We start from the raw sequence: 23,202 nt of genomic DNA, 5'->3' as shown, positions 1-23,202 counted from the left end.
GTTACACCCACCCTGGTGGAGGGACCAGGGTGGGTTGGGGGGGATAGGGAGGGAGGTACACATTGGGCCAGAAGGACCAGGGTGGGTTGGGGGGGATAGGGAGGGAGGAACAAACTGGGCCACAGTTCTGGGATCACAGAAAGTGTCACAGATCACAACAGGAAGCTCCTCCTGTTTTTCTTTTCTTTCTTTTTTTTACTCCTATTATCTCTCTTTGTCTTTTTTTTTTGTACCCGTACTCACTTTTCCCTCTCGTTTCACCCCCCCCTCTCTCTCTCTCTCTCTCCCTCTCTCTCACTTTCTCGTCTATCCTTCTCTTCCTCTAGATTTCTCTTCTCTCTCATTGTTTTCTGTTTCACACTCTTCATCTCGTCATCTCTCTCTCCGCCAGCATCTCTTTTGTCTTTTCCCTGTCCCTCTCTCTCTCTCTCTCTCACACTCATTTAGCATCATCACACATGAACCCAACCGAAACTCAAAACACACACAAAGACACCCACCCACGCACACAGCTATAGGGCGTTTGTAATTTGTGTCAAATGCATTCATAGAATACAATAGAATAACAAAGAACTGTTCAGAAATCTGTTTGGGTCGTTCATCTTAAATGTCAGTTTATTCAGAAGTTTACTACCCTCCACCACAAATCACATCAAATTGACTTATACTTAACACTACAGTGTCCCAGTCCACTTTACAGTGACATCAGTAAAGAACGTACAGTAATACACAAACATTTATCCAACTACAGTATATGTATCATGTTGGTTATGCTATTTATTAAATTCAATTGAATAGATTCATTCAAATTCAACCAGGTCAGTGAAGATGCACTTTTTTGGCTCCTGGAGGGGTCTCGTATAGCAGTGGATCACATAGAAATACACAAAGACACATAATTCAATCACACGGTAAATAGGTTGCAGAACAGATGTATCTTTACTTTAAGTATTCAGGATATATTGACATACAGTGGTGAAAGCACAGTATAGACAGAACATGAACAAGCAGTCCCTCTTACCAGTCAAAAACCCTGTGTCCCCATAAAAGGCCCTGTGCTCTCAATGTGCCTATCTGCTTAAATATCTTCTGGCCACGACTTAACTCTTCCCACTGTCTCCCCACCAGGTATGACCTAATCCTCCACCCCACCCCATAAGGTACAGTCTCCCAACTAGGTTTGACCTAATCCTCCCCATCCTCTACCAAACTGTCAGCAAGGCATAGGGACAGATTAATCAAAGTCCACCTTGCTGACATCTTGCTGACATGACTTATGTGACTTATGTGAAAATATCTTGCTGCGGTGGAAGATTTACATCATTCTTCCACTCTCTCCGAACCTGGGTTCAGAGACACAGGCCTCAGTTAGTTAGTCACAGGCCTCAGTTAGTCAGCCTTCCTTGCGGGGTGACCTGGAGCCATGGGCATACACTTAAGACAACAACTACATCAGTCATTTGTAGGCTAATGATTATTCTCATAATGTTTAAACATAAAAAAAAGGAATCATTGAATGTTATAACATGGAATATCAAACCCACAAAATAACAATTACTTCATAGCAATACACAATGGTAAAAAACAAAAACAAAATAAAGATCAGCCAATTCAGAAAAGCTAATTTCTCCCATAGAATACATCTTATGAATACAAAAACACTGGGAGATTATGACAAATCTTCTCAATAGACAAATACAATAAACATATGATTCCTGTGACAGCTTTGGAACAACACTACTGGTGTCTAAAGTCAAAGAAATCACTTGATTGTTTTATGTACATCAACAAAACAGCTCACTTTTTGAAGGCTGAAAATGTTGACCTTGAAAGAGAAACTAAAGAGTAGAGTCATGTGAGACAAACACAAGTCTGATTGATCTACTTGAGGTCACACAACTCAGCAGTTTCTCCATCAGAAAGCCAAAACCCAGCATAGAGGGGCTGTGTGAATGTGGTCTGGACTCTGTGGAGGAGAGTCATGGTGTCAGAGACACTGTAGAAGGACAGAGTACCTGCACTGTGATCCAGGTACACTCCTACTCTGGAGGACACATGACCTGGGATATAAGTACTAATGTCTTTGTGTCTGAAGACGTAATGTCCATACAACACTGTAAAGACCAAGATTTATCATTCCGTCCAAATCCACATTCCTTATGGGTCCCTGTCCTGCTGATATCTTTATATGAGACCGCATTATAAACACTGTTTCCACGCCACTCTACCTCCCAGTAACTGCGTCCAGTCAAACACTCTCTACTCAGAACCTGCCACCATACAGTGAATCTCTCTGGGTGATGAGGATATGATTGTTGTTGGTTCATCACTGTAACTTTTCTGTTCCCTTTAGACAGAGACAGGGATTTTTCTGCTGTGTTTGGATCCAGTGTGATTGGACGTGAACATTTCAAGAACTCAGCTCTGGTTGTGGGTTCTGTTGGTGTTGACAGTAAAACATCCACTCTATTCACTGACTCTGAGATCTTTGTCCCATCCTCTTCAAGAATGTCCTCTAGTTTGTCCCTCATCTTTGACACAGCCACAGTCACATCTTCAAAGTATCTCAGAGGATGGACATTGCTGCTGACTGGGTGTTTAGATTCACGGATCTTTGACAGGGAGGTGCAACTGTGTAGAAACTTGATGGGATCCTCTGTGTGTGAGATCTGTTCCAGCTCAACATGTCTCCTCCTAAGTTCATTAACATCCCGCTCCAGACGCTTCCTCAGTGCTATAGCACGACTCACTACACGTTTCTGCTGGTCTCTGATCCGCTTGCTCACCGAAAATCGTATTCTCTCAAAGGTGGAGATGAGCTCAGTAATGTTGGTGTCACTGTTTTTCACTGCACTATTAGCAGAGCGACCGATGAACTGCACCTCCTGGTGAAGCACCTTTATGTCTTCCTCTCTCTCCTGGATTCTCTGCTGGATGATCTGCTGACTCGCATCAAGCTCTTTCTGTCTCTCAGTCCTTTCCACTTCAGCTGAGATGGTATCATGACCTTTGTGTTCTTCCATGCAGCACAGATAACAGATACACTGTTGATCAGTACGGCAGAAAACCTTCTTCACCTCGTCGTGAAGAGAGCAGATGTTCTCCTGAAGCTTGCTGGAGGCTTTGACCAGCTTGTGTTTCTTAAAGGCTGGAGATTGATAGTGAGGCTGGAGGTGAGTGTCACAGTAAGAGATGAGACACTGCAGACAATTCTTCACAGCTTTCATTTTTCTCCCAGTCTAGACATCACAGGCCACATCTCCAGGTCCAGCATAGTAGTGATCGGGAGGAACTGCTTGGAGCCTTGTCTTCTTCAGGCTCTCCACCACCTCAGCCAACATGGTGTTTTTCTTCAGATCAGGTCTTGGGACGAATGTCTCTCTGCACTGTGGACAGCTGTATCTCCCTCTTTGATCATCCTGATTACAGTATCCCTCAATACACCTACTGCAGTAGTTGTGTCCACAGGGAACACTCACTGGATCCTTCAGTAGATCCAGACAGATAGAACAGCAGAACTGTTCCTGGTTCAGTTGAACTCCTTGTTCTGCCATTTTAAATGCAGACTGTCTGACCCCAAATAAAATGGAGCTTGCTTTGGTTACATTACCTCAGAGATCACATGACATGGGAGGTTCTTCCCGGTTGTGTGGGTGTGGATTAGGAGGAGTGTGTTTAACACTTAGGTCATGTGATGGCGCTCTTCTACATAACATACTGTAGCTGATGTTGCGATCAAACTGTCCGTTGACCTTGACCATGTCATTTGTTACTCTGTAAAAAATGACATGGTCACGGTCTCACCCACGCAGTGGCTGAGACACAATGCACTTTGTCCGACAGGTTGTGTCTAGTTCACGGTTGAAATATGAGTCTGTATAGTTTTCCTCTTCTGCTGAAATGATCAAATAAACCTTGATGAACATTTAAAGACAAAATGCAGTGAAACTTGTCCCCTTCTCTCTTTCATTGTCTCTGCCCCCTCTCCCAACCCTGCATGCTAAAAGTGAATACAATGTATTATGTTAGTTTCAATGTGTGACTATTTGAACCGTGACAGTTTCAGATACATTTTTACATTCCAGTTTATTCAGAATTCTACTCTAGTTAATCAACCACCCACCACAAATCGCATCTTCAATTCTGTCAGGACCACGATTGTAGAAATAAAACATTTTAATAGCATATACAGTATTTAAAGGGCAAGACCACTTTTGTAGAGGTTTGGGTTGTGTAGTTACCTTGCCATGATGTAACTCCAAAGGTGGACAAGAAATACAAAATAATTGCTCCATTGATTAGAAATTGATAATTCAAAATGCTCCTCATTGAATTACATTGTACGGTAAAACAATTCTCAAAGTCACTCTTTTAGCCCGTAAACAAACACAACAAAGCTGATACAGACAATTTAGAACATCACCAAACCCAGTACTGTTTATTTTTTTAATAAAGATGTCAACTTCCTGCTGATTTTACTATTTGAAATTTGGATCCGGATCCGTGGATTTCACGTTGATTGACTCAATATTCGTATAATGTATCACATTTGATTTTCTTGATACGTGATAGATTAGTTTGTTTACTTGTAGACTGTGTCATCTAATGTGAGATGATCTAGTCAAGTCAAGTCATCCTTAATTATATTCCACATTTAAAAACTACAGCAGTTGACAATCAAGGATGACCAGCAACAACAACATGATAGCCATATAAAAGCAAATTAAAAACAAGCCACTCACAGTCAAACAGATAAGCACAGTTCTACACAGGTTCTGATGTCTCCAAACCAGACAACCTGGTCCTCTCCTGTCAGTCATACAACAACCTCCCACTGTGGGACGTTGGACAAGGAAGTCAAAGTCTTGGACATACATACCTTCATATGGAAATATGGATGTGAAATCATTACATAAACCAATACATATAACATACTGTACAAATAAATAACAGTGGGCCTCTAAGAAGCCATTAGTTAATGAGATATGATTTGTAGAGAGCCGTATTGAGCTCATTTTACTCTCTAGGTAGCTTATAGGTCATACTGTACCTTTCTACAAATACAAGAGACCCAGAGACAAGTGCAATAGGACCCTAAAGCTAATGTTTGTGTTAATCATTATTATTGCCACTAGGTGGCAATAAGAGTCAGTCTAACATGTCACATCAGTAATGCAGTCACAGTGTACATGAACTTCATTAAGTACAATCTATTAGAGGCAGCTGCACAGGCAGTGAGTGAGATGACATCCTGAATGCTTCAGGGGGCCCAGAGATGGACGGAAATGCTGGAACGTGCCAGAGATACTGTACCACTAAAGTCCCATTCACACACATTGTAAATGTTTTATTGTAATCTCTTTGCGTCCAAAATGTTGGTTCTTTTGGAGTATATTAAATGTGCACCACGTACTGTAGCATGTTGATGCTTTCACTAGTAAAAACAACTTTTAAGCAATACCATCTACAATATCAAAATACAAAATACATATATGTATTTTGTATTTTGGTATTGTAGATGGTATTATCTACTCATGAAAAAGGTAATCTCTTATTTTTTTCATTATATAATGTATATTACAGTAGCAGTGTCCCAGTCCACTTTACAGTAACAACATTACAGAAGATAAGACAGCAGGTAAAAGTACAACCATATAATAATAATATGAACGCAATACACATACAGTCATACACAAGCCTTTATTCTAATAGTATTTATCATGTTGGTTACTTTTTATTACATTAAATTGAATAAAATCAGTCCGGTATGTAAACATATTTGTAGTGTTTATTCCAATCTGTGAACCCATGAAGGATCTGTCTTGAGAGATAATGATGACTTCATGAATAGATTAAAAGAAAATCTATTCTGAAAACCCCAATTCACCCATAAAATAAATAGTATGAATATTAGAGAAGAGCAAAATAGTAAAAGAGATTATTAACAAATTGTACAATATCAGAAATCATTAGTTTGTATTATTTACATTAACAGATAGTGGCTGAAAATGTTGACCTTGAGAGAAATTAAAAATGAAGAAATGATTGTGGAGCCATTAGTTACCAACAGAAAGTCTGAGGTCACACATCTCAGCAGTGGCTCCATCAGAAAGCCAAAATCCAGCATAGAGGGGCTGTAAATGTGGTCTGGACTCTGTGGAGGAGACTCATGGTGTCAGAGATGCTGTAGAAGGACAGCGTACCTGCACTGTGATCCAGGAACACTCCTACTCTGGAGGACACACGACCTGGGATTTTAGTGTCAATGTCTCTGTGTTTGAAAATATAACCTCCTGTCCAACACTGTAAACACCAAGATTTATCATTGTGCCCAAATCTACTTTCATTACTTTTCCCTGTCCTGCTGATATCTTTGTATGAGACTGCTACATAAACACTGGTTCCCCTCCACTCTACCTCCCAGTAACCACGTCCAGTCAGACCCTCTCTACTTAGAACTTCAAACCATACAGTGAATCTCTCTGGGTGATGAGGATATAGTTGTTTATTTTTCATCCCTGTTACTTGTCTGTTCCCTGTAGACGGAGACAAGCGTTCATGTACTGTGTTTGGATCCAGTGTGATTGGACATGAATAATGCAAGAACTCAGCTCTGGTCTTGGGTTCTGGTGGTATTAGCATTAAATCATGCACTCTATTCACTGACTCTGAGACATTTGTCAGCTTCAGTTTTAGAATGTGATCTAGTTTGTCCCTCATCTTTGACACAGCCATAGTTACATGTTCAAAGTATCCCAGAGGACCGACATTTCTTCTGACTGGGTGTGTAGATTCACTGATCTTTGAGAGGAGGGTGTAACTATGCAGAAAGTGGACGTGATCCTCTGTGTGTGAGAGCTGCTCCAGCTCAGCATGTCTTCTCCTCAGTTTAGTAACCTCCTGCTCCACACCCTTCCTCTGTTCTTCAACACGACTAACTTGATGTTTTTCCTGGTCTCTGATCAGCTCACTCACCTCAGATCGTCTTCCCTCAATGGAAAAGATGAGCTCAGTAAAGATGGTGTCACTGTCCTCCGCTGCTCTATCAGCACAGTGATTGATGGACTTTACCTCCTGGTGAAGCACCTTCATATCTTTCTCTCTCTTGTGGATTCTCTGCTGGATGTTCTGCTGACTCGTATCAAGCTCTTTCTGTCTCTCAGTCCTTTCTGCTGCAGCAGAGATAGTATCGTGACCTTTGTGTTCTTCCATGCAGCACAGATAACAGATACACTGCTGATCAGTACGGCAGAAAACCTTCTTCACCTCGTCGTGAAGAGAGCAGATGTTCTCCTGAAGCTTGCTGGAGGCTTTGACCAGCTTGTGTTTCTTAAAGGCAGGAAATTGATAGTGAGGCTGGAGGTGAGTGTCACAGTAAGAGACCAGACACTGAAGACATGTCTTCACAGCTTTCAGTTTTCTCCCAGTGCAGAAATCACAGGCCAGATCTCCAGGTCCAGCATAGCAGAGATCAGGAGGACAATCTTGTGCTGTATTCTTCAGTAAATCCATCATGTCGGCCAACATGTTGTTTTTCTTCAGAACTGGTCTTGGGATGAATGTCTGTCTACACTGTGGACAGTTGAATCTCCCTCTTTGATCATCCTGATTCCAGTATCCCTCAATACACCTACTGCAGTAGTTGTGTCCACAGGGAACACTCACTGGATCCTTCAGTAGATCCAGACAGATAGAACAGCAGAACTGCTCCCGGTGCGGTTGAACTCCTTGTTGTGCCATTTTACAACCGACTGACTGACTGACTGACTGACTGACTGACAAACAGCCTGAGTTTAGTGTGGTTTCATTTACTCAGAAGTCACAAGGTTCTTCCTGGTTGTGTGTGGAAACTCATAGATGACCCCCTCCCCAACCCCCCCCCCCCCCCCCCCCCCCCCCCTTTGACAAGCAGCAACTGGTCTGCTGAGCTATCAGGAGGGGACATATGGATCAAAATGAGCAGAGATATAAACTGGCGCTAATCCATTTAAAAATGGATCCTAGAACGCACTGGGAGCCAGTGGAGGGAGGCCAGAGTGGGGGAGATGTGTTCTCGCTTTCGAGTACCCGTTACAAGGCGTGCGGCAGCACTTTGTACAAGCTACGGTGAGAAAGGTCAAGTGGTAATAAAGAAGTGACATGTCACATTGTTATTTTTATCCCACAACATAAACCAGTATGTTTAAATGTGTCAATTTGAGAATATAATTACATACTGTAATAACATATATTTTATGTATTTGAAATACAGAAAATATAAGTATATTTATACCTGCCCTCCCCTCTTTTATTTTTCTCTTCTTGAAAACAACAAAAATGATGGAGCTTGCACAAAAACAAATTTCACCCACTTCTTTACGCCTGTAAACCTGTGATGTGACAATAAAGATGATCCTGATTCTGATCCTGATTCTGAACCTCATGAAGTACACACTATTAGAGGAAACTCAAGCAGTAAGTAGGAGGAGATCCTCAATGATTCAGGGGCCCCAGAACTGGACAGGAGCCCTGGAACGTTCCAGAGATACCACTAAAATACTCCCATCCACACAATATTTTTTACACTCTCTTTATGTCCAAAATGTGAACTGGTGAACTGTGGCATTTTGCTACTTTCACCATTAAAACAACTTTCAAAGAGCTGTGTTTACATTTTCTCGTAACCTGGGAGGAAACGTCAGCTGTTTATACATAACCCAGAGGAACGGGTGCATTACAATTGGCTGTTAAAAACTGCTAGGCTTAGTAGGCTAGGCCACAAGTTATGATTGAGGAGTAGTGTCATTTTAGGATATGCGTTATGCTACTTCAAGGGGGCGATTCTGATTCTGATCTGAACAAAAACAACTTGCATTTTAGTGAATTGTTTTATTATGCAGTTTTTTATTTATTAATACCAAAAAAGAAAAAGAAAACGAAATATTGAAAACGCACGCATGCACGCACGCACGCACGCACGCACGCACGCACACACGCACAACAAACACGCACATACACACAACAAACACGCACATGCACACGCGCACACACACGCGCACACACGTGATGGAAATGGTACAGTATACACTTTTCAAAGATTCAATTTAATAATTTTTATCAAGTTTCATTTGGTGTAGTCACTGCAGTAGTCCCACTATTTGATAGATAGGGTCATTTCTGGCATCACTTTACGCCATTGATTGCTGCTGGTCTAGACTAAATAGTAAATTAAATAGCAGACTACACATATTACACTGCATATTCAATAACAGTGTAGCCTACTGTTTTAAATATATATTTACTGTAACTTTGTTTCAGATCCTTAGAGACGTGTAGGACAAGCTAACATGACAGTACATCTGCAGTGGTTGGAGGTGGTCTCCCTACTCTTCCATTGTTGTGACATTTAGACCCTGGTGTCGGGTAGGACACCTAGCTACTGGTTACCTACACCTGCTTATTTGAAGCAGAGCGTATGCTGGATCTTTAGTTTGGACATTGTTGCAATTGCTTCTCTCCTTGACTTACCAATTGTGTCTTTAAATTGTGTAGTAGGCTTATAGAATATATTATTTTAAATGTAAAACTTTCTATATTTACTGATTTTATACAGACCGTTTTTATTAAATACTTTTTAATGAAATGTTTGTTTAAAATATTTAGATATTAAACTCTTAATGTTTTTACATAATTTTAACCTGCTGACTGAAATCTTCATTCATGTATAACAAATGATCCCATGCTATTTAAAATGCTCATTTTAAATTGTTTTGACAGTCTACAGTATACCACACAACAACATGTTTCACACTTTACTTTATTGCTATCATTTTAACTCTCATATCGCTCCCTCATGGCACCCTCTAGTGACACCTCTAGTTACACCTCCCTCTCAAAGATCAGTGAATCTAAACAGTCAGCAGCAATGTCCGTCACTTTGAAGACATGACTGTGGCTGTGTCAAAGATGAGGGACAAACTAGAGGACATAATTAAAGAGGAAGGGACAAACGTCTCAGAGACAGTGAATAGAGTGGATGTTGTACTGTCAACACCACCAGAACCCAAGATCAAAGCTGAGTTTTTACAATATTCATGTCAAATCACACTGGATCCAAACACAGCACATCAAAGCCATTTTAAACAGCGATAATCATTCCTCCTTACATAAATAAAGTTAATCTGTACATTGTAAGGTTTGGTGATTGTCTACATCACTTCAGTATGTTTACATGCAAAACATACTGGCTTTGCCAATGACCTAAATACTTTCTATGCCAGATTCGAATCATTGGGCGATTCCTCTAAGTGCACTGAAATACTTAAGGCTGTAACACCTGCCCCCTCAGACAGAATTATCATCACTGAAGAGGATGTCAGGAAAGTGTTTCGGTGTACTAACACAAGGAAAGCTAATGGGCCGGACGAGTGCAGTGCTTTTCTCCTCAAAAACTTTGCATCCGAGTTGGCTCCTGTGTGGCAACCAATATTTCAAACCTCTGTAGACACACATATAATTCCTCTGTGTTGGAAAACCTCACACATAAAACCATTACCCAAAATCCAATGTCCAAAAGAACATAAGGATTATAGACCCATAGCTCTTACTTCAGTGACCATGAAATCACTGGAAAGAATACTGTTGCAACATCTTGTGAGTATAACTAAAGACAAATTTGACCCCTGTCAGTTTGCTTATAAGAAAGGTTGCGGTACAGAGGATGCGGTTGTCACACTGGTCCACTTCATTACAAAACACCTAGATAAGTCTAATAAGAATCATGCAAGGGTGCTGTTCTTAGACTTCTCTTCAGCCTTCAATACAATACAGTCTGATATTCTGGTGTCAAAGATGGTACAGTTGGAACTGAATCCATACTTAATTCACTGGTATGCTTCCTTCCTTACTAACAGAGTACAGAGGGTGAAAGTGAACAAAACCCTCTCCTCAGCATTAACCACTAATGTTGGTGCTCCCCAGGGTTGTGTAAGCTCAGCTGTATTGTTCACCCTTTATACTGACAGCTGTAGTACTGAGAAATGTCTGTCTGAATGTCGCACTGACAAGCCAGACCAATACATTCTAAAGTACTCTGATGATACAGTTTTGATTTCTCTTTTGGATAGTTCCAGTGATCCTGGACTGCACCAACACAGAGTAAATAAGGTGGTGGAATGGAGTGATAACAACGCTCTTATCATTAACACAAAAAAGACAGAAGAGATTGTTTTTGGTGCCCCACTAGAGATACACAGATCCCCTATTACTATTCATAGTGAACAGATCAACCAGGTATGTTCGTATACATACCTAGGAGTAGTAATAGACCACCTTTTGTCATGGAAAGACCAGATTGAATCAGTGGGTAAGAAGACAAAACAAAGAGTCTATTTCCTTCGCCGTCTGAGATCTTTTGGTGCTAGTAGACAGATTCTTCTTTTGTTTTTCACTTCTGTTATTATGAGTGTCCTGCAGTACTGTAGTACCACCTGGTATAGATGTCTGTCTGTAGCTCTAAAGTCACAACTGCTGCAACAAGTGAACATTTGTTCAAAGATTGTTGGACAACCACTTCAGAGGCTCTATACATCTACGTATGATAAGGTTGGCAAGGAATATCACTTCAAACACTAGCCATGCTTTGTATGGAGAATATAGGTTGCTGCCTTCAGGAAGGAGATACAGTGTTCCTACATACAATAAGGTCAAACTGAAGAGGTCCTTTGTCCATCAGACGACATTGAGGCTTAATCAGGAGTTATAAGCCAGGGGTAGGCTGAGTGGTGGACATTGCTCTTGTCTTTGCATGTCTTTATGTATGTATTTGTATTTTGTTGTTTTCTTGTGTCATGTCAAATGTGTGTACTGTTATATGTTGCATACATGGCTGTTTCTGGGTCGCAAGACAAATTTCAGTGCAAACTGACAAAGTATTATCGTATCGTATCGTATACTGCAAAGTACGGGAAGATGAATTCAGGCTATAGAGCTATAGCTATAGAGTAGTAACTAGTTCATTAATGGACAAATACATTGATTCATGATTGATCGGTTCAGGATTTTAATACTCAGGATATTGTTGAAAATCCATAACATTATTGCAATAGTCAGGATCATAGTTAATGTCCTATCCGTGAGTGGTACAGGATTGGACAGTATATAATTTAGTAATATTTATACACCAGACAGATACAGCTGCCCTGCAAGGCAAAGAACAGAAAATACCTGAGAAGTCGAAGAAATCTGGAAAATGACACATTTCTCTCTGGCTTTGCTATAACATACTGCAGTTGTTATTGCATGTTTGTCAGTTTGTCATTATGATGACTACACTTCCCTTCCAAGCCACAGAGCAGAAACTACCTGAGAGAAGTGTGGTTTTCCTACAGTAGTATATAGCTGTTGTTTTGTACAATTTTATGATAACATGCAAGTTAACCTGACCACCCTGGTTACAAAGTCCTTTGAGAAACTGATAAAACAATACCGGTATATGCAAACTTTCAGCTTGGGTGTAAGTTTGCATAAAGGGCTGTGCGGCGTGCGCTGTGTACAAGACACTACTCGTACCTTTTATTCAAACACTCATACCAAGCTCTGCGTGTGTGTGTGTTCATTCAGATATAAGCTATTGATTTGGTGGTTCCACTAGGAATGTTGTGGGGGCAAAAACAAAATCTTGCTTCGGGCCATCAAAATCCTGGGGCCCTGAGACCATGGTTTACAGTGATATAAAGTGCATTGTAAGGATTTTGTCCAAATACACGTATGAACTTAAATGATCAACAAAATGTTCATCTCTCTCTCTCTCTTCTTTATTACTATACAGGTCTATTTTACACAATAGTGCCCCTGTCCACTGTAGTGACAGCTGTAAAGAAAATAAGACAGAAGGTTCAGGTAAAATCATGATAGAATAATACAAACACAACACACATATGTAAACATTTATTCAACTAATAGTATTTATCATGTTGGTTACTATTCGTTATGTTAATTTGAATGGAATTTAATGCCAATACACAGGAAGATTAATTAATCCACTGCCTAGCTTAATGCCCATACTCCAGATGATGTTCTACACCACACATTTATAAAGTAGTAACTGGTTAATTAATGGACTAATAGATTGATTCATGATTGATCAATTAACGATTTAATGCCTACACTGCAAAATCCATAACGTTATTGCAATAGTCAGGATATTGTCAGGTACTCTTGATGTCCTATCCTAGTGTCAGTGGTACAGAATGTACAGGATATACTTGAGTTATATTCATACACCAGACCGATACCGCTGCCCTGCAAGCCAAAGAACAGCACATACCTGAGAAGGAGCAGATATCTGGAAAACAGGGAAGTAGCTCTCTGGCTTTACTATGATATATAATATTGCATGTTACAGCATGTGTAATTAGTATTTAGTTTTTAGTATTTAGTAATTAGTACTTCCCTACTGTACAATTGTTGTGTGTCCTATATATATATATATATATATATATATATATATATATATGTATATGTATGTATATATATATATATATATATATATATATATATATATATATATATATATATATATGTATATATATATGTATATATATATAGTGTAATTTAGTTCCAGCATGTTTGTGAATTAATTTGCTATGTTTATTCACATAAAAAATATATCATTGAATGTTATTTCAAATAGAATTTCAAACCCACAAAATAATTACACAATAAAATGCCCAAATTCCTCCATAAGACAAATTGTGCTTTATGAATGCAAGAGAACAAAAACAGATCTATATATAATATATATATATATATATATATATAAATATAAGTGTGTGTGTGTGTGTGCGTGTGCGTGCGTGCGTGTCCTTTGAGAAACTGCAACATCTGGTAGGGCTGTGCACAAACACTCATGCCAAGCTGTTTGTTGACCATGTAAATGTGTGTGTTTTCATTCAAATATAAGCAATAGGTGTGGCTTAGGAGTTGCACAAATGTTTTGCCAAAAGTTTCTTCTAAGGCTCTTGTCCAAGACACTAAATTCAATTCAATTTGTTTCGCACTTAGGAAAAAAGGCTAATCTCTCTTTTTAATTATTATACCGTCTACAGTATTTTACACGACAGTCACAGAGACTGAACGCAATGAAGAACATGAGACAGAAGGTTAAAGTACAAATGAAATAATAATAATAAAACACACAAACATTTATTCAACTAATAGTATTTATTATGTTGGTTACTTTGTATTACATTAAATAGAATAGAATAATTTAGTTCCAACATGTCTGAGTTAATTTGCTATGTTTATTCAAATGAAATCATCATTGAATGTTATTTCAAATAGAATTTCAAACCCACAAAATAATTACACAATAAAATGCCCAAATTCCTCCATAAGACAAATTGTGCTTTATGAATGCAAGAGAACAAAAACAGATCATTAGCAAATTATACAATAGACAAAATACACATAATGATTACAGTGACATTTTTGTGGAGTCATGAGAGACAAACAAGGACAGATCTACTTGAGGTCACACAACTCAGCAGTGCTTTCAGCACCAGTCCAGAGTCCAGCATAGATGGGCTGGGTGAAGGTGGCCTTGGACCAGCCGATGAGAGTCACGGAGTCAGAGACGCTGTAGAAGGACAGTGCACCTGCACTATGATCCAGGTACACTCCTACTCTGGAGCACACAGGAGCTTTGCATTTCAGTACTTTGCCATTATATCTGACATTAAAACCTCCTGCTTGACACTGTAAAGAAACAGATTTATCATTCAATCCAAATCCACTTTCATTCTGGGTCCCTGTTCTGCTGAAATCCCGAAACGCTACTGCTATATCAACCTTGCTTCCACTCCACTCTACCTCCCAGTAACGACGTCCAGTCAGAGCCTCTGTACTCAGAACCTGATAGCAGTCAGTGAATCTCTCTGGGCGTTCATTGTTCATCCTTGTTACTTTTCTGTTTCCTTTGGACAGAAACAGGCGTTGGTGTGCTGTGTTTGGATCCAGTGTGATTGGACATGAATATTGTAAGAACTCAGCTCTGGTCTTGGGTTCTGGTGGTGTCGACAGTAAATCATCCACTGCTGTATTCACTGTCTCTGAGACATTTGTCCCTTCCTCTTTAAGAATGTCCTCTAGTTTGTCCCTCATCTTTGACAAAGTCACAGTCACTTCTTCAAAGTGACGGACACTGCTGATGACTGGGTGTGTAGATTCACTGAGCTTTGAGAGGGAGGTGTAACTTTGTAGAAAATGGATGTGATCCTCTGTGTGTGAGATCTGCACCAGCTCAGCATGTCTGCTCCTCAGTTCAGTAACCTCATGCTCCACAAACTTCCTCTGTTCTTCAACACGACTCACTTCACTTTTCTGCTGGTCTCTGATCAGCTCCCTCACCTCAGATCGTTTTCTCTCAATGGAAGAGATGAGCTCAGTAAAGATGGTGTCACTGTCCTCCACTCCTCTATCAGCAGAGTGATTGATGGACTCAACCTGTTGGTGAAGCACCTTCACGTCTTCCTCTTTCTCCTGGATTCTCTGCTGGATGTTCTGTTGACTCGTATCAAGCTCTTTCTGTCTCTCAGTCCTTTCTGCTGCAGCTGAAACCGTATCGTGACCTTTGTGTTCTTCCATGCAGCACAGATAACAGATACACTGCTGATCAGTACGGCAGAAAATCTTCTTCACCTCATCGTGACGAGAGCAGATGTTCTCCTGAAGCTTGGTGGAAGCTTTGACCAGCTTGTGATTCTTAAAGGCAGGAGACTGATAGTGAGGCTGGAGGTGAGTGTCACAGTAAGAGACCAGACACTGAAGACAAGTCTTCACAGCTTTCAGTTTTCTCCCAGTGCAGAAATCACAGGCCACATCTCCAGGTCCAGCATAGCAGAGATCAGGAGGAACAGCTTGGAGTCCTGTCTTCTTCAGGCTCTCCACCACCTCAGCCAACATGTTGTTTTTCTTCAGAACAGGTCTTGGGTTAAAAGTTTCCCTACACTGCGGACAGCTGTAAAGTCCCTTCTGGTCATCCTGATCCCAGAAGCCTTTAATACAGCCCATACAGTAGCTGTGTCCACAGGGAACACTCACTGGATCCTTCAGTAGATCCAGACAGATAGAACAGCAGAACTGTTCCTGGTCCAGTTGAACTCCTTGCTGTGCCATTTTACAACTGACTGTCTGACAGACTGAGAAAGACTGAGTGCAGTATGGTTTCATTTACTCAGAAATCACATGACATGGGAGGTTCTTCTGGCTGTGTGTGTGTGTGTGTGTGTGTGTGTGTGTGTGTGTGTGTGTGTGTGTGTGTGTGTGTGTGTGTGTGTGTGTGTGTGTGTGTGTGTGTGTGTGTGTGTGTGTGTGTGTGTGTGTGTGTGTGTGTGTGTGTGTGTGTGTGTGTGTGTGTGTGTGTGTGTGTGTGTGTGCGCGCGCGCGCGTGCGCGGTAGGAGGAGAAATATGAGTCAGTAATTTTCCACTTGTGTTGAATACATCAAATGAACTAAGCAGGTTAAAGTTCAGTCATAAAATAATATGTGTGCGTGTTTTGTGTGTGGGTGCACACGTGCCTGATTGCATTTGTGAGTGTGTGTGTGTGTTTACAGAAGTATTTACAGAGGTCTATTTCGCTGCGATTCATTGCTTGGAAATATATGAGTCGGTCATTTTCTTATTGCTTTGAAATTATCAAATTAAACTCAATTAAATTGATCAATATTTAATGACAAGATCAACTGGAACTCATCCTGTCTCTCTCCTCTCTCTCTCTGTCCCCTTACTCCATGCTAATGGTGATTAAAATGTATTTAGTTATTGTTTAATTGGTATCATTTTAATTGTGACAGTTTACTTCTCTGCCTTAGAGGATCATAAACCCTCCTTCACAAATCCCATCAAATTCACTTACACTGTATTTTACGGTACAGTGTCTCAGTCCACGGACAGCAATAAAGAACGTAAGACAGCAGGTTAAAGTTCAGTCATAAAAGAATAATAAAAAATACAATACTAATACAGTCACACAGCAGACTCTGAAGTTGAGTTAAAAATAAGATTATTAAGTTCCCAATATACGTCATTCCTAGCCTATCCATTACCTTGTACATTGACCATATGAACATCTTTACACAGCAGAGAGGAGCGTCACACAGGTCCTAATGTGGACCATTTCTTTCTATCAATGCTTTTCTACAAAGAGACACCCAAAGACCCCTTTGAGATCAGAAAAGAAAATAAACTGCTGTTTGGTGTTAATGATCTAGTCTAACAGTCTAACAGTGTGTCAAATTCCTGAAATACATTAGAATAGAGCAGGGGTCTTCAACTTTTTTCAGGCCAAGGACGCCTTAGCTGAGAGAGATGAAGCAGGGACCCTCACTACATATTGTACAAAATTTTGTTGCAGATTAAACGTTTTCATAGATTGCTTCATAGACTTGTTTGACAGCACTATCATCAGTGTTGGATTGATGTTAATGTGTATTTTCAGATAGTTAACCTTTTAAATATTCAATATTTAGTAAACTTTGGTTCTGTACTTGGTCTGCTATTTTCCCCCCTCTTCACCAAAATAGGCAATCTACAAGCTCCCAGATCTGCTATTTTCGGCTAATGTTCCCCATCACACAAAGATTTGACGGACCCCCTGTAGTAACTCTAAGAACCCCCTGGGTCTCGGACCCCCTGTTGAAGACCCCTGGAATAGAGAAAGCCACACAAGGTGGGAGGAAAAGCTGAATGATTGGGGGAGGACCGGGCCCCTATTATACCAGGATAAAATAATCCCTCACACATTCACCTACTTTTTTCTCTCTCTTTGTGTCCAAAATGTTGGTTATTTTTTCATGATTGTAAAGGTGCACAATGTACTGTACCATTTTGACACTTTGACCAGTAAAAACGCAGTAAAAAAGTAAGTGACATCGTTCCCATAATCCGGAGGGATGTGTCGGCTATTTAGATCCCATAACCCAGAGGGACGTTAAAAAACTGCTCGGCCATAAGTAATGACTGAGCAGTATAATTTTAGTACATGTTTATACCACTCAAAGGGGACAAATCCGGTTCTGTACAGCTAAAATGAAAACGTTGCAAGTGATAAAATAAGAATTAAAAAACTAGTAAAGAAAAAGAAAGGAAACACCATTATTGTAAATGCTCATATTCATACTCATACTCAGTCATGAAAAAGTGGTATTAGTGCACTCTTAATTTTTCTGTGTCAGTTTAACTAATATTACAATATTATCGGACCAAAGATTTCTAGCCACACCCGCAGCTACATGAAATACACACACGCACACATACGAACAGGCAGTGTGATTTTGGGTGGTAAGCCACACGTACATAGCACCATCAGATTAACGTGTGTAGCCTACTTACAAAGAGTTTATGTTGACCAATATACAGTAATACATTACTGTAAACTGCAATAAGACATATTGTAAGTCGAACCAGTTTTAAATAAAGATCCAGTTTCCCATTCAGACTTTTTTTTCCTTTTTTTTCAACTTTTTGATTGCATTTGAAGACAGTGTGTGGGATCCTTAGTCTAGGGAATGAAAGGACCGTGACATCATGTTAAAAAGTGAATTGTTGTTTTATTACATGACCTTCTTTTGATTTCTTTTACGTTTGAAATTATATTTACAAGGGAATCTTAATACAATATTTTACAATGGATGCACTTGAATCTGGACAACCCCAGATAACCAATAAACACATAAAACCTACCTATCCTTACTTTTAACCCTCCAACTATCCTAACCTACATCAAAACAAAAAGTACAATGGGAATCTAAACTAATCTATCTGTTCTAATCTACATAAGGAAAAAGGTTTGGTTACAAAAAGCTGGCGCTGGTGGTTTGTAATGCATACAACAAGGTTGTGGTTGAAACTATCGTACAACAGAAAGTAGCGGGTTCACAAACTCAAAATGTGGGCACCTGTAGAGCACAGGGGCTGCCAAACTTTTAGCACACCTATTGCAACACACCCCTCAGTGGACAGCATGTAACACACTGCCAATGCACACAGCTGCTGACAGCTCATAAATAGGAGGCCTTGGTCCAGTCTGATTGAAGGCGCCTAGCCAATCAGTGGCAGCCAGGTCTCCTCCACAGCAGGACCTGAGCTGGATGAATTCATATCAGGGGTGCATATACCAATGCAACAGAATATACAATAAAACCCTTATATAGAACTCAAATATGTAACAGGGAGTTTTTCATTTTCAGTGAGTTGGGCCCTCGGTTGGTCTTCTCCTACGCACCTGTTGCCTTTGTAGGTGCGCAAGAGACTTGCTTTTTATTGAATAAAGATCCAAAACACAAACAGCACACATCACATGTGCTTTTTATTAATTATTTTAATTGCTAAAATATCCTTTTAATGTTTACATTTTAAAAAGCGATAATCAATTCCTTACATAAATAAAGTTCATCTGTACATTGTAAGGTTTGGTGGTTGTGTTACATGTTCCAGATCGCTCACTACAGTATGTTTACATGCAAAGCATACTGAAAGTTCAGGAAGATGAATTCAGGCTATAGAGCTATAGCTATAGAGTAGCCTAGTAACTGGTTATTTAATGGACCAATACATTGATTCATGATTGATCGATTCATGATTGAACGCCTATGTTGTTGTAATATTCAGGATATTGTTGAAAATCCATAACGTTATTATAATACTAAGGATCTTGTCCTGTCCTCATAGTTGATATCCTATCATAGTGTCAGTGGTGCAGGATTGGACAGTATATAATTTTGTAATATTCATACACCAGACAGATACTGCTGCCCTGCAAGCCAAAGAACAGCAAATACTTGAGATATAGCTGGATATCTCTATGGCTTTGCTATGACATAGTTATAATATTGCATGTTATCTGTAATTCGTTTTTTTTTGCTACACCAAGCCGGGTCTCAAAAGGCTCTGTGTTTTTTGTTTTGTTTTTTCTTTTGACTGAACTTAAATAACCTGCTGTTGTACGATCCTTATTACTGTCACTGTAAAGTGGGCTGGGACACTGTAACGTAAAATACAGTTAATGTGAATTTGATGTGCTTTGTGAAGGAGGGTTTATAATCATCTAGAGAAGTTGACTTAATAAACCGATAAGTAAATGTTCCTCTGAAACGGTCACAATTAAAATAGTAGCAAATAAAACAATAACTAAATACATTTGAATCACCTTTAGCATGGAGTGAGGGCAGAGAGAGAAAGAGAGTTGTGTCTATTTTAAAGGAATAGTTCACCCCCCCAAAACATCGATTAGTCACCCCATGGAGACTTGAATTCATGGATATTTTTTTGCATTCCTAAGCCAATAATTTGATGACCAGCGGACCGGTAGGCAGCGGTTCCTGTAGGAGATACAAAGGAGACTCTTTGTGTGTGTGTTTGTATTATTATTTTATGACTGAACTTTAACCTGCTTAGTTTTTTTGATGTATTCAACGCAAGTGGAAAATTACTGACTCATATTTCTCCTCCTATCACACACACACACACACACACACACACACACACACACACACACACACACACACACACACACACACACACACACACACACACACACAGCCAGGAAGAACCTCCCATGTCATGTGATTTCTGAGTAAATGAAACCATACTGCACTGAGTCTATTTCTCAATCTGTCAGACAGTCAGTTGTAAAATGGCACAGCAAGGAGTTCAACTGGACCAGGAACAGTTCTGCTGTTCTATCTGCCTGGATCTACTGAAGGATCCAGTGACTGTTCCTTGTGGACACAGCTACTGTATGGGCTGTATCAAAGGCTTCTGGGATCAGGATGACCAGAAGGGACTCTACAGCTGTCCACAGTGCAGGGAAACCTTTAACCCAAGACCTGATCTGAAGAAAAACAACATATTGGCTGAGGTGGTGGAGAGCCTGAAGAAGACAGGACTCCAAGCTGTTCCTCCTGATCTCTGCTATGCTGGACCTGAAGATGTGGCCTGTGATTTCTGCACTGGGAGAAAACTGAAAGCTGTGAAGTCTTGCCTTCAGTGTCTGGTCTCTTACTGTGACACTCACCTCCAGCCTCACTATCAATTTCCTGCCTTTAAGAAACACAAGCTGGTCAAAGCCTCCAGCAAGCTTCAGGAGAACATCTGCTCTCTTCACGACGAGGTGAAGAAGGTTTTCTGCCGTACTGATCAGCAGTGTATCTGTTATCTGTGCTGCATGGAAGAACACAAAGGTCACGATACTATCTCAGCTGCAGCAGAAAGGACTGAGAGACAGAAAGAGCTTGATACGAGTCAGCATAACATCCAGCAAAGAATCCAGGAGAGAGAGAAGGACGTGAAGGTGCTTCACCAGGAGGTAGAGTGCATCAATCAATGTGCCGATAGAGCAGTGGAGAACAGTGACACCATCTTTACTGAGCTCATCTCTTCCATTGAGAGAAAACGATCTGAGGCGAGGGAGCGGATCAGAGACCAGGAGAAACATGAAGTGAGTCATGTTGAAGAACAGAGGAAGTGTGTGGAGCATGAGGTTTCTGAACTGAGGAGCAGACATGCTGAGCTGGAGCAGATCTCACACACAGAGGATCACATACATTTTCTACACAGTTACACCTCCCTCTCAAAGATCAGTGAATCTACACTCCCAATCATCAGCAGTGTCTTTCACTTTGAAAATGTGACTGTGTCCGTGTCAAAGATGAGGGACAAACTAGAGGACATTCTTAAAGAGGAAGGGACAAACATATCAGAGACAGTGAATAGAGTGGATGTTTTACTATCGACACCACCAGAACCCCAATCTGGGAACCCATTGGCAAAACAAAGGAAGAAAAAACTTTTGCAGACATTACCAGAACCCAAGACCAGAGATGATTTCTTACAATATTCGTGTCCAATTACACTGGATCCAAACACAGCACATGAACGCCTGTCTCTGTCTAAAGGAAACAGAAAAGTAACAAGGATGAACAATCAACGCCCAGAGAGATTCACTGACTGCTATCAGGTTCTGAGTGTACAGGGTCTGACTGGACACTGTTACTGGGAGGTAAAGTGGGGTGGAAACAAGGTTGATATATCAGTTGCATATAAAGATATCAGCAGAACAGGTACCCAGAATGAAAGTGGATTTGGGCACAATGATAAATCCTGGTCTTTACAGTGTAGGGCCGAAGGTTATAATTTCAGACACCAAGGCATTGATACAGAAATCTCAGGTCCTGTGTCGTCCCGAGTAGGAGTGTACCTGGATCACAGTGCAGGCACTCTGTCCTTCTACAGCGTCTCTGACACCATGACTCTCCTTAGCACAGTCAATACCACATTCCCCAAGACCCTCTATGCTGGATTTTGGACTGATGCTGAAAGCACTGCTGAGTTGTGTCACCTCAAGTATATCTGACTTTGTTTGTCTCTCAAATCTTGTTTATTTGGTCCATAGACAATATTTTGTATACTTTGTTAATAATCTGTTTTACTATTTTCATATCTTGCATTCATACAGTAAGCCTACAATTTATCTCATGGAGGAATGTTTGGGCTTTTCATACCATTTTATTGTGTAATTGTTTTGTGGGTTTGATATTCCATTTGAAATAACCTTCAATGATATTGATAAAAAAAATAAGTATGTGAATAAACATTGCAAATTAATTCACAGACATTTTGGGATTTAATTTAATGTAATGTAAAAAACTGACCAACATAATAAATACTAGTTGAATAAATGTTTGTGTTTTTTATTATTACTATTTTATGGCTGCACTTTAACCTTCTTTGGACAGGGAGACTTTAGTGTAAAATACTGTATAATAATTAAAAAGATAGCCTTTTTTTCCTGAGTGCGAAAAATATTGAATTTCAGATCGCATTTTGGACAAGAGCCTTACAATACACTTTATCTGATTGTGTAAATGTACTGTCCTCGGGCCTATAGGGGCCTTTTGGTGGTCATGAACAAGAATTTGATCATGCCAAAACACTCATACAACTCCTAAGCCACACCTACTTTTTATATCTGAATGAACACACACATACACAATCAACAAACACTATTTGCAGGATAGGACATCAACTATGAGGACGGGAAAATATCCTAAGTTACAATAACATTATGGATTTTGTTGTGTTAGGCATTTAATCATTAATTGATCAATTTGTCCGTTAATTAACCAGTTACTACTCTATAGCTTTGTAGTGCAGAACTAAGCATC

General features: G+C 40.0%; 1 protein-coding gene and 1 pseudogene across 2 annotated transcripts; one reads left to right on the top strand and one right to left on the bottom strand.

Annotated features, from left to right (window-relative positions):
* Positions 1-1,881: 1,881 nt before the first annotated feature.
* LOC311044951 lies at positions 1,882-16,172 on the bottom strand (annotated as a pseudogene). The gene is made up of 4 exons: positions 14,507-16,172; positions 13,245-13,306; positions 6,069-7,787; positions 1,882-3,167 (listed from the first exon to the last, which is right to left on the bottom strand). The product of its transcript is annotated as an uncharacterized misc_RNA (transcript).
* A 4,492-nt stretch (positions 16,173-20,664) lies between these two features.
* Positions 20,665-22,677, top strand: LOC311046236 (tripartite motif-containing protein 16-like). The gene has a single exon (XM_084058439.1). It carries the CDS (start codon positions 20,673-20,675, stop codon positions 22,389-22,391), a length of 1,719 nt encoding a protein of 572 aa, XP_083914565.1. The 5' UTR covers positions 20,665-20,672; the 3' UTR covers positions 22,392-22,677.
* Positions 22,678-23,202: the final 525 nt, after the last annotated feature.

Source organism: Gymnoscopelus microlampas (genome assembly GCF_963454915.1).
Source record: "Gymnoscopelus microlampas genome assembly, chromosome: 5".
Lineage (NCBI taxonomy): Eukaryota > Metazoa > Chordata > Actinopteri > Myctophiformes > Myctophidae > Gymnoscopelus > Gymnoscopelus microlampas.
Note: the sequence above shows the minus strand (reverse complement) of the source record. Positions and strands in the feature narration are given on the sequence as shown.